Below are 12785 nucleotides of genomic sequence, written 5' to 3' on the forward strand. Positions count from 1 at the left end.
TTAAAGTGGACTTTGTTTTTTAATTATGTTGTAGAGTAATTTATTATTCAGTTGCTGTTTAAAGTGCTGTAGTTTTGTAACAATCAATCTCTTGAGGAACAATGTCAAATAGAAAATTAAGAGAGAATTTCCTTCTTTTATGTTTTAATATCTCTAAAATTTAAAAACCTCTCTCACACCGGCCTGATTTAGCTTCACTGATCAGGATAGTAAAAACATGCATATATTAAGGGAATTTTCATTGACAAAGCAGGCTTATCACATTCACACAGTTCAATACTGTTCTATCCTGATTAAATTGAGCTTAACTTAAATTCCATAAGGCAGTGAAGCAATTTCGAAGTCTCGGTGCGACGAAAATTGTCAGTCGATCTCCTGGAAACATTTGTAATAATTATTAACTTACGGTGATCACATGGGGAAGACCGGAGATCTGCTGGTAAGACCGTGTTAGCCTATTTATTTGAAGTAACTGGATATCTTGAGCATACAAAACGGCAGGTTCGTCCAGTGTAAATCAGACGTTCCCCACTGATCCCGTGCAACACAGCGTAGTAAGCAGACACTGTCAATAATAAACAGTTAAATAATACACGAACACACTTACTTTAGTTTAGTTCATGTATTAAATTCCTTCTCATACAGAATCTAATCAAGATGGCGACTAGCTCAACAATACATACATATACATCCTCCTTTCACAACTAATTGGCAAGAAGTCCACATTCTTTTCATAAGAGAAAACATAGATAGCAGAGAAGCTATTCCATGGAGTAAATGAACGCTCCAAGGAATAATTGGGCTTGAAACTACTTTGCATTGATAATCGGTAAGATGATAAGAGATATTTCGAGATATGTACTGAGTTATATAATTTATAAAATTTCTGAAAATATCGCGGAGAGACCGCTGCAAGAGACATTACAATGTCTTATGAAGGTTCTCAGTTGTTTATGAAAGTGTGATTCTGTCTTATTATATTTCAGGCCCAGGAATTACCTCTGATGGGACTGGATCCAAAGACTACAGGCACCATCTCAAACTCCTGCCGATAATTGTAAGTTGTTCATGGGAAGATGTCCAATTAGATGAGAATATAGGGTCTTAAGCTCTTTGCCTTATATCGTGTCTCCTTATACTCCTCTTCCTCTGATTCTGTACTTTTGTTGGTGTGTTACAATGATGGAAATCCTCCTGCAGGTTTGGAGGCTGGAATACACCTGATGTATTCCTGCCTGTCATAAGAGGTAATTATAAGAAGTCTCCTACTTTTTGGCCTAATAAGTTCTGGTCCCTCTTTTAGTGTTTGACCTACACCTTTCCAAATTCTAAAAAAGTGCTGGCCATTTTGGAAAGGACACTTAACGTGCTGCATTATGTATCCATTGTGCACCAAGACATTATGCATGTATTATTGTAATGGAAATGTAATTCCTCTGTAATCCAGCCTTTTAGGCAAGGACGTCTTACAGGGCGCATACATTACATTCACTGTGTGCTGTCATCTTCTGCACCCACAATGATGATGGATCTTTCCACACCCAGTATCCAGCGTGGTAACCAGTCTCTTGTGGGGGAGGGTGGGGGGGGGTGGGGGGGGGGGTTGGGTTGTCATGTACCCTCTTGTTTGTTGTAGCCCCCTGGCAATACAGGGATCACACTGTTGGTGCCTGAGCTGCAAACTTCCCATGCTTGCTATGGAGTAGATGTTCATCTTCGTGGGGCGTCAGGACTCTCGGTGATGACCATCGCACCAGGTGGTCTTTGCTGTGACTGGGTGGTGCCCATGGGGAGAGCCCATGATCAGAATGGGTGGCATCAGGATGGATGACCCACAGTGAAGCAGATTAAGTTCTCCTATGCTGGTGGTTGAACAGCCTCAGCAATCTTTAAGAGAGGTAATATGCAATATAATGCCAAAAGATACGAGCCCAAATCGTTCCCTTTCCTGGCTACACCAGGGGAGGAATACAGGGCTACAGATTAAGGAGAGACTTACGGCCGAGTGCACCAACCCCGGTCAAATGCATGATAACCAAGGTCTCACAATTATGGTTGAAAGTAAATCATGTTTAAAATGTTTCTGCAGTGCACCAACGTTAATCGCTGGTCAGCAAACCGTCATCAGCCAACTATGCATTTGATCATGGTAAACTCTCTACATTGCAATGGAACGTGCCCTGGCAACGCAAATATGTTAGTAAACATGAAATTGCACAGATAATCGCTGTTGTCACATTCTCTCTTTGCGGTGTTTTCCATCGACAAACAGAAGTGTGTATACATACCTCGGTACCTATTTCTGATCTGTTTTTTTTTTTTTTTTTTTGAGAATAATGGAGAGTAAAAGAAGAACACCAAATTTCTCGAAGTATGTGATAGATGTACTTCTTGAACTGATGGGTGCAAATGCATCCGTTCTTGAAAATAAGAAAACTGACGGCTGCAGCTTAAAAGAAAAACATGCTGTGTGGTCCCATGTGGAGGTGCAATTTAATTCTACTCTTGGTAAGTTTACTCATAAGTTAATAACTTTCCTAGGTTCATCATAGGTGTAGGATACGGCACACTCTGGCTTGTAGTTTGAAATTTGAAAGTGTTGTTGGCGTACCACTGAAATACGTGATAGGGCTATGTACATTTATGGTTGGAATTGTTTTGTTAGTTTTATATTTAAAATCCAATGCCGTGCTACTCATAACTAAATATTATGTGACTAATGGAAGCTTTCTTGTTGAAAATTGTGAACAAACGTTTCTGTTAGCCCTGTGCCGTATTCTTCATATATGCTTGTGTACCACTTTCTTTTTAATGAACTGATATGTAAACAACAGCCATATATAGACCTTAGAGTTTTATTGCAGTTATAAGTTAAGAGCCTCAGAATGCAAAATGGACTTATGAATGTGAATAATATAAGAATTAATTTATGGTACTACAAACTACAACATTTATTTTATTTCAGGTGTGATGAAAAGATCCTGTTACAGACTGAAAACCTGTTATGAAAACATGAAAAGAAGACTTCGAAAATACCTTCCAGAAGAAAAGGTGGAAGTGTATAAAACAGGTGGGGGGGGGAAGCCTACCCAAAAAACCAAGATCCATGATCGGGCAAAACTGTTAGAAATTGTTGGTTCCTCAATGAAACCGTTAATAAATGCATATGATTCCTGTGTACAGTTTAGTATGATTGTGGATGTTGTTAACATGGAGTGCAGTGCAGTGCAATGCAGTGAGAACATGTCACCTGCTTCAGTTGTCGAGTTAGCAGAGTGCACACAACCTAGCACTTCCCACACACCTAGACATCAAAGAATGTTCTGGTGGATGTCATCCAGCTAGCTGCAGTCTGTTTCGCAGTCTCCTGATCCACCCAAAGAAAACATTTGCACGCCGAAAAATACATGACATCGACGCAGGATGCCTGCAAAACCAGGACTATCAGGTTTGGCAACAGTAATTGAGAATGTGTGCAAGAAGAGAGTTAAAGTACTGGAGGCCCAATCACACATGATGAAGGCAGAACATAAGAAGGAACTGAGGATTAAACATTTAAAGATTCTGGCCCTAAAAGAAAAATTAAAATACTGGAAGAAGAAACACACCCATAGCATTACGGTTCCACTTTCGTATCTCCTGAAGTAGCACACTCCGTAACTAATTATTGCTCTTGCACTGATCCCCAAAGTATCGGAAATCACTGACAAAATTCCATTGCCTTTTGTAGCAATGAGAACTTGTTTTTGGTGGCAATTTCTAAACACAAATTTGTCTTCAATTTTATGTATTTTTTGATACCATACTATTGTATGTAATATTGTGTAAAGTGCTGCTACAGGCATGACTGGCTAGAATTAACAATTTAATTCAATTCTTTGCACAGTTTGTCATTGCATCAACATTTTTCTAGAAATCTACAACCCCAGATCACACAAATGATCCGGGCTACAACCTTATAGTTGCACACACTTATTTATGTTTGAAGCAAATCATATTGTAAACAAAGAATAGTGATTAATATGTAAACAATTTAGCAAATAAACTATCCCAAACTGACATTTTGTGTTATTACACAAATGATTATATTTGTTTTGTGCCTATGTGTTTATTGCATATTCACAAGTTTAAGCTTAGCTAGGTGATAAGACTGCATTAATAGTGAGCAGAAGTGCAGTAAAATAATCTCTAATCTGAAAGGTTCTGATAATAAACAATGTGCTGTTTTAATATTGCAAAACTGTTGGACATTCACATATTTGTTGTTACAGTAGAAACTTTGAGATGTTTAGGATCTATAGTGAACATAATACAGAACTATCCCATTATATTTTATCCCACTCTCTTTTACTATCACACTCTCTAAATGTAATGTTGTCATTTGTTCCCAAATTTAAGTACATACACAGTAACTGAATATGTATATAAATAACAGAGAACTGCATTGCTTTCACAACCAATATGATACGAGAAATATATCTTTAATAATGAATTATCAACAGTTCCACACTAAAAAAATTCCTCAGAAAAGCAGCAGCTGGGTAATTGTCTACAGACAGCACATCCTGTCCCTGGCAAGCCACAACCTCAAATTTCTCATCACACACCCAGTTCAGTGAGTACTTTTATGTTTCCTAGACAACAGAAAAAAAATAGATTACACACTGAAATAATGAGAAAAATTAAAAATACGGCGAAATCCTGCCACTGTAATCGTAATTTTTTATTCTGGACAATGTCTGAATTTGTTACCTTATCAGAAATGTTCATTAATTTAGCACGGCGAACTGCTCTTCCTGGTATCGTGTCATCACAATATATTTGCTCTCCAGGTAGCACAAGTTCATTATCTTCAATGTCGGGGCCTCTCTCGTCACGTAACTGATTTAAAAGTCAAGAAATTTCTGGATCTTCTGGTGGTTCTTCACTGCTTGTACTCCTCGCAATAGTATGCAAGACAGCCGTACCGACAAGTATTGACATTGCTTTCTGTGGTTTACATCTTATTCCTACAGATAATATGGGAAATCTTCTCTTCCCTTCTCTTCCACTGGCCACATTTTCTCTCAACAGTGTTTCTAGTTTTAATATGAGACCTGTTATATCGATGCTCTGCTTCATTTTGTGGATTTAAAAGTGCGAGTTAACAAGTAGGATCTACATGCCTAACCACTATCTCCCAATAAGTGACCTTGCGGTATTTCTCTGTTTTCAAATTGAGCTCTGCCAGCGCAACCGAGAAATATGGTATTGTCATGCACAGAGCCCAGCCATCGAGCGACAATATCCCTTATTAACAAATTGTGATCACTAATGGTTTAACAGTTAAAGGAAAAATATGATTTCCTATTGCGGTAAAGTTCCGCATTATGTCCTCCAGGAGACTGAATTATTATGTGGGTACAATCCAAGGTACCAAGAATGCCAGGAAATAGGTCCAACTGACTAAAACCAAACATTGCAGAGCGCACTTCTTCTATTGTAGGAAATTTTATAAAGCGAGGAGAATTGATGCTATGATGTCTGATACATCACTGATGATTCGTTGTGCTGTTGTAAAATGTACATTACTGTTGTTCCCAGTAAGAATGTTGAATGCACCTGTTGCATATGCCCTTAAAGCAATCGAAAGTCTGTCCATCAGTGAAATAGGGTTATTCCGATCAGTAGGAAATTCTAACGTATCATTAATTTGGTTGAATAACCACCACACCGTTTCTTTTGACAGACAAAATCTCTCTTCAAACTTCCTGTGACCATGATCTTCAAAAGGGTTTCCCCTTTCCACAATCTCTCCAACACAGTTTCGGTCACGATTTAAATCGTCAAAGTATAACAGTTCTTCCTCAATGCCACCCATTAACATCAAAACACGCCGCCATCTTAATAGTGTATGCTTCTAAAACCGCGGTTATGTCTAGAAAACCAGGAAAGAACCCTGGTTAAATATAACATGGTCAAGTCCCTCATTTAACTTAGATCGATGTTGGTGCACTAAAATTTTGCATCGAACAGGATTATATATCAACTTGACCATGGTTAACTGTTAATCGAGATTGGTGCACTTGGCCATCATTCTCCTAAATACTTAGTTTGTGCAAGGTGTGATGGGAAATCCTGTGTAACAACAAAGCCTCTGTTTTTCATCAAGAACTTAGAGGACAAGTTTGGGGAACTGCCAGAAATGGCCAAAATGCGGAATGGGTCAGTCCTGATAAAAATAGCATCCCCTGCCCAGTCATGTGTGTTGCTCACCTGTGCCATGCTGAGTGATGTACCACCCATAAGAGCTTAAACATGGTCCAGGGGATTATATTCCATCAAGATCTCCTCTTGCAGTCTTATGACGAGTTGTACGCCAACCTACAGCGACAAGGTGTACACTTAATCAGGGATGTGTAGTGGCCTAAGGACAACAGGGTTTCAACCAGTAACTTCATCTTGGCCTTTGAGGGCACTTGCCTGAAAAGGTCAAGGTGATGGTCTACCAGTGTGATGTTAAACCCCACATTCCTCCCCCTATGCGGTACTTCAAATGCTGGAAATTTGGGCACATGTCCTCTTCATGCAGTGCCAGCCCCACATGTCGGGAATATGGACAGCTATCAAACACGAATGTTCCTTGTGTCCCCCTTCCCATTTGTGCTAATGGTGGAGAGTACCATTCCCCCCGTTTGCCGGACTTAACCATTTATCAGAGAGAGGAAGATAAATGAAATATAAGACCCTGGTTAGGCCGACCTACACAGAGGAGAGAAAAACGAATTCCTCATATGCTATGGCTGAGACGAGATAACCCTTTATGAAAATGGCATTCCCGTTAGCTGTGCCTCTTAAAGTGGACTCCCAGTGCTGCTGACTACACATGCCCTCTTGATGGTTGGGGGCACACCACCTCCTATAGCTCCTCTAACATCTACTTCGGGAGTAAGGCCCACACCCCAGCCATCGGGGACATTGGTCCCCACCCTCAGCCATAGAAGCAGCAGCCTCCTCTGGCTCCCCTCACATGGAAGTGGTCTATTGGGACCCTACCTTCCAAGGCTTTTGTTGCTGTGAAGCCAGATACCAGCCATTGGCTGAAGTAGTCACAAGCTGCTGATCATAGGGCTTAACGATCATCGTTGGTTCCTGGAGACAAACTCAGAGAAGCCCTCCCAGCCAGAGGAACCAAGAGAGACGCGAGATGAGAAAAAGAATAAGCCTATAAAGAAGAAAGAGATCCTAGTGACCCCCACACCATCAGTTCTGACAGGCTCCAATTATGAGGATGAGGTGGATATTTTATTATCCACTGAGGACCAAGATTTGGTCAGCCTCGTAACCAATGGATGCAGAAACCACAAGCTCTCAATAGGTGGCAGCAGGTGACCCCGAGGTGTGCACTGGCTCCTTAGTCACTTCGTGCCTTCCCAAACTACAGAAAGTGTTGTCCTCCAGCGGAATTATGGTAGTTTGTCCAACACCTGGCTGAGGTATGATAGCTCTTAAGCAATACACCTGCTTACTGCATTACCCTTCAGGAAGCCCGGTTTCCAGCAATGCGGATCCTGGTCTTTCGTGGCTATCAGGGGTATTACAGAAATCATAATGACAGTAACAGCGTGTCAGGTGGAGTATGTATATATGTATGTACATATGTCAGTACCTCTGTCTGTAGTGAACTTGTGCCCCTTATATGCCCTTAGAAGCTGTGGACATCAGGGTGAGGGCAACGGAGGTAATTACCTTCTGCAATGTCTGCCTTCTTCCAGCTGGTGACATACCAAAAAATGTATTGGCAGCACTAATTTCTCAACTCTCCTCCCCCCCCCCCCCTCCCCCCTCTCACCTCCTCCCCAATTTTCTTACTTTTGGATGATTTCAATGCCCTTAACAATTTGTGGGGTGGAACTAAGATTACTGACCGTGGTTAAGATGTTGAGAATCTGCTAAGTCAAGTCGACCTTTGCCTCCTATATACAGGTGCCCCCACTTATTTCAATGTGGCACATGGCACATACTTGGCCATTGATTCTGTTTGCACTCCTGGCCTACTACCATCTATACACTGGAAAGCTCACGACGACTTATGTGGTAGTGACAAGTTTCCACTCTTTTTGTTCCTCCCCCAGCGTCTCTCACATGGACGCTTGCCCTGATGGGCTCTTACCAAGGCTGACTAGGATGCTTTTGCCTCTGCTACCACCATTGGATCTCAATTGTGTGGCAATATAGACCATTGTTTCTGCAGCTGAATTGGCAATCCCGTGTTCCTCAGGTCGCTCCCAGTGGAGGACAGTGCCTTGGTGTTCGCCGGAATTGCTGTTGCCATTGGAGATAGTAGACAGGCCCTCCAATGTCACAAGCAGCACCCATCAGTGGAGCATCTCATTGCCTTCAAATGGCTCCATGCCAGTGTTTGTTAATTAATTAACAGACAGAAGCAGGAGTGCTGGGAACATTATGTGTCCACCATTGGAACACAAACCTCTCATTCCCAAGTTTGGACTAAGCTCAGATGCCTTTATGGATATCAGACCCCTGCAGGTGCACCTGGGATTTCCACACGTGGAGCTGTTTATACCAGTCCAGACACAATTGCAGTGTGTCTTGCCAAGCATTACATTCAAACCTCTGCATCTGAGAATTACTACCCTGCCTTTCATACCCTAAAACAGTGGGTGGAATGACAATGCCTATCTTTCACTACCTGCCATCCTGAGCCATATAATGCTCCATTCAGTGAGTGGGGTTTCTGTAAAGGCAGACAAATGTCTGCTTGTGTCTGTGTGTGTGCGGATGGATGTGTGTGTGTATGCGAGTGTATACCTGTCCTTTTTTCCCCCCCTAAGGTAAGTCTTTCTGCTCCCGGGATTGGAATGACTCCTTACCCTCTCCCTTAAAACCCACATCCTTTCGTCTTTCCCTCTCCTTCCCTCTTTCCTGATGAAGCAACCGTTGGTTGTGAAAGCTTGAATTTTGTGTGTATGTTTGTGTTTGTTTGTGTGTCTATCAACCTGCCAGCGCTTTCGTTCGGTAAGTCACATCTTCTTTGTGTGTGTGTGTGTGTGTGTGTGTGTGTGTGTGTGTGTCTATATATGAGAGAGAGGCATGGTGTAGATATCTTGGTTGTTTGTTGTGCTATTGGGTGTGTGCAGGGAATTGAGTCCTATGAATATCTGTGTTTGTTTATATTTTGGATCCAGAAAAGCAAGAGGAGAACTGGCAATCTTAAATTGACACTTTCTTCCTGAAACGATTTTAAAGGTGGATAGAGAAGATTCTTGAGAGGGGTGGCCATGCTAGGTAGCTGACAGAGGAAAAGATGTCTTACGACAAGGAGAGGTCAGGGATGTATTGGAAAATAGAAAAGAAGCATGCAGATGACTCCCTGGCTGTAGTAGAAAATTGCAGATAATTTCTCACAATCACAAAATGAACATTCACTAGTAAATCTGGTTTGTTTGGTTAAAGATTAATTCTTCGATCTTCAGGTATACTTAATGGGAAAGTGGGCATGATTTTTTTATGGTTTTACTCATTATGTACCTGTAACTTGCCAATTCACACTGGACATTCACAGAGTCTGCCTTCATGCTTGTTAGCATCACTGTCTTGCAGCTGCAAAGGAAACTTCAACTCAATTTAACTACAAGAATTCATTTGAAATGAATTGCAGCATTTACTCAGTGAAAAATAGATAGGCAAATTATTTGCAGATAAATACCACTTCCTTAACCCACTATATAGAAAGAAGTATACTACTCTGTTGATTACACATTCAGGGGATTTCAGCAATAACAAAAACTGCGAGTAGCCAAACATGGATTATCAAATCTGAGGTTTACCACACGCCTTATATCTTGCACGAAATGTATTGCAGTTTAGCGTGTTTCATTCTGATGTCTTACCTTTTTAAATATTGACATTAACTCGGTTTGTAAAAAGTATTTTAATTGTTGATAATATAGTTCTTGATGTTCATAGCAACTCATTCCAGCAACCAAGGAATTTTGGCTTGCATGGTCCCATCTGTGAAAAAATGAATATTTAATGAATCTCAGTTGTCTTCTGTGTGCCGAGGTTCTTACCTGAATTAATGAATGCTTTCCTAGGTTCTTCCCAAAAAGCAAGACTAATGGGAAAAGTGAAAGTTCTTGACAGTTTCCCTTATTTACTGTTTCACGTAACGGAGTTAATTCTAGTCAATATGTTGTTATTTTCAGAGAATTAATCGAGATAGATGTACAGGACTTAAAGAAGAGAAGAAGGTTTGGTGAAGAATTCAGCATATTTTAGATTTGAATATAATAAATTTCCACAAATTGGCACAGATTTTGTAAAGTATTACCAATGCATGAGAAACTCTGTTTGCTCTGTTCTTGCAGTATATCCTACAAATTATTGATGGAGAGCAGCAGGCAGATTCTACAATCCCACATTTCCAGAAAGCAATAGACAAGATTTCTTAAATATTAAACCCAGTACATTGTCCGGCATGGCAAGTATTCATGGAGGTAAGGGTATTATCAGAAGTGCCCCAGGGAGGTGTGATAAGACAGCTCTTGTTCTCTATATACGTAAATGATCTGATGGCTACGGTAAGCAGCAGTCTGCTTGCTGATGACACTGTAGAGTACTGGAAAGTGTCATTGTTAAGAGACTGTAGAAGGATACATGAGGACTTAGACAGAATTGATGAATGGCAGCTTGCTCTAAATGTAGAGGGGGGAAAAAAAAAAGAAAATGGTAATGCGGATGAATAGGAGAAACAATCCTGTATTGTTCAGATATACTATTAGTGGTGTGCTGCTTGACACAGTTATGCTAATCAAATATGGAAGCATAATGTTGCAAAATTATACGAAATAGAATGACTGTGTAAGATTGACAGTAGTAAAGATGAATGATTTACTTTGGGTTTTGGGAGAATTATAGGAAAATGTAGTCCATCTGCCGGCTGAACATTAATGAAGGTGACAAACTGCAAAGACGTATTCCTGACTGGAAATGGAGAAGAAAGTTCCTATGAACAAGTGTCCGGAAATGCATCATTGCCATGGTAGATGGCCCTGACAAATGAAAGTTGCTGTGACCATGTGTCATGTGTTACTTGTGTGTTACATGCTGTGTGGTTGGTGCAGCGTACTGTAATCAGCAGAATGGTCTGGTATTCATGTTGGGAACAAGCCTAAATTGTGTTTGTGTGCAGCCAAGCTGGTGGAAACTGTTGAGAGGCAGTGTAGCTATAGCAAAACAAGTTCTCCCACAGACACCAACCACATTACACAACATTTCAAGCCTTTTTTGAATGGTTGTGTGATCATGGGTTCACACTAAATTTGGAGGACTGGGTTTACAGGGTACTGAGAAGAACCCAAGTACAAACTCCAGGCAAGTGGCCCGCCAACATGATGTGAGCTGAATACGATTGTGTGTATCCTGCATGACAGGTATGTGTGAACATGTGCCTTGCATCCCGTGGAGGCCACTTCGAACATATGTTGTGATATGGGTGTGATGCATATCTGTACTGTGTTCCAGGATGATTTGTTGTTGCATGCACACCAACCATTTCAGGATACATGTTCATAGGATCACTTCTCCTCCATTTCCAGTAAGGAACCAGTCCATACAGTTTTTTGGTTTCATTCATGTTCACCCTGTATAAAGAAGACAGTGTATAGAGCATTTGTACAACCCACTCTACAGTACTGCTAGACTGTTTAAGATCCCCACCATATCCTACCAAAGGATGACATCGAAAAAATTCAAAGGAATGCTGCTAGATTTGTTACCGGTAGATTTGATCAACACATGAATATTACAGAGATGCTTTATGTACTCAAGTGGGGAAACTTTGGATGGTAGATAATGATTTCTCAAAACACTATTGAGCAAATTTACAGAAATAGCATTTGTTGCCGACTGGAGAATGATTCTACTGCGACCAAAAGACACTTTAAGCACCACCAACACATAATATAGAATTTAGGGCTCATACAGCGGCACATAGTCATCATTTCACCTCTCCATTTGCAAGTGGAACAGGAATCGGAATGGTTAGTAGTGGTACAGGGTACAATCTCCCACGCATCATATAGTGGCTTGCAGATTACGAATGTAGGAATGTGATTCAAACAAAAACCTTAAAACTGCTATAGTATCTTTAATTGTGACAATGAACAAAAAACTTGCCTCTCATTTTTCAATGTAGTGCCCCTGGTGTTGAATGCATGTATTCCACCACTTTGAAAGTGCACAGACACTAAGATGAAAGAATTGTTTTGGTAGCGTATATGGCCAGTCGTACACCATGGTTTTCACCTCTTCGTATTTTTGGAGTGCCTGCCTCATGCTACTTCTTTGAGTGCCCTGAACAGATGAGTCAATAGGAGTGAGGTGTGAGAAATGAGGTGGTTGTACCTGATATGCAAATTTAATTTCCTGAATAGTTTCAACTGTCACACAGGCTGTGTGCGGTCTGGCATTGTCGTGCTGTAGCAGTACCCTGAAGTCAGAAGTCCTCATCTTTTACTCCTGACTGCAGGACGAAATTGATTTTCCAGCTTGCCTGAATGAGAAGTACTCGTTACTGCCACTTCCCTGTCTATGTAATGCTCCAGAATTACTCCATTTGTACTCCTGAAGGAAATGAGAATGACTTTTCCAACAGATGGTTGAGTGGGGAATCTTTTGGGTTTCATCGATGAGCTGTGGCGTTATTCCTTGCTTGACCTTTCAGTTTCTGGTTGGTGGTCATGGACCCAAGTCCCCATTCTTGCAGAAACCTTATTGAAATG

General features: G+C 40.9%; 1 protein-coding gene across 4 annotated transcripts in view; it reads left to right on the top strand.

The window, feature by feature from the left end:
• The window catches only part of LOC124796440 (mediator of RNA polymerase II transcription subunit 15-like), a 76355-nt gene that overhangs the window by 58055 nt on the left and 5515 nt on the right, over positions 1-12785 (top strand). For 3 of the 4 annotated variants that reach the window (XM_047260640.1, XM_047260637.1, XM_047260638.1), the window contains one exon: positions 987-1057. In XM_047260640.1, the coding sequence (XP_047116596.1) occupies positions 987-1005 (19 nt within the window). In that variant the 3' untranslated portion in view covers positions 1006-1057. Of the gene's footprint in view, positions 1-986; positions 1058-10370; positions 10500-12785 lie in introns of all 4 variants that reach the window. The other variant, XM_047260639.1, reaches the window with a different exon arrangement.

Source organism: Schistocerca piceifrons, chromosome 4, assembly GCF_021461385.2.
Source record: "Schistocerca piceifrons isolate TAMUIC-IGC-003096 chromosome 4, iqSchPice1.1, whole genome shotgun sequence".
NCBI lineage: Eukaryota > Metazoa > Arthropoda > Insecta > Orthoptera > Acrididae > Schistocerca > Schistocerca piceifrons.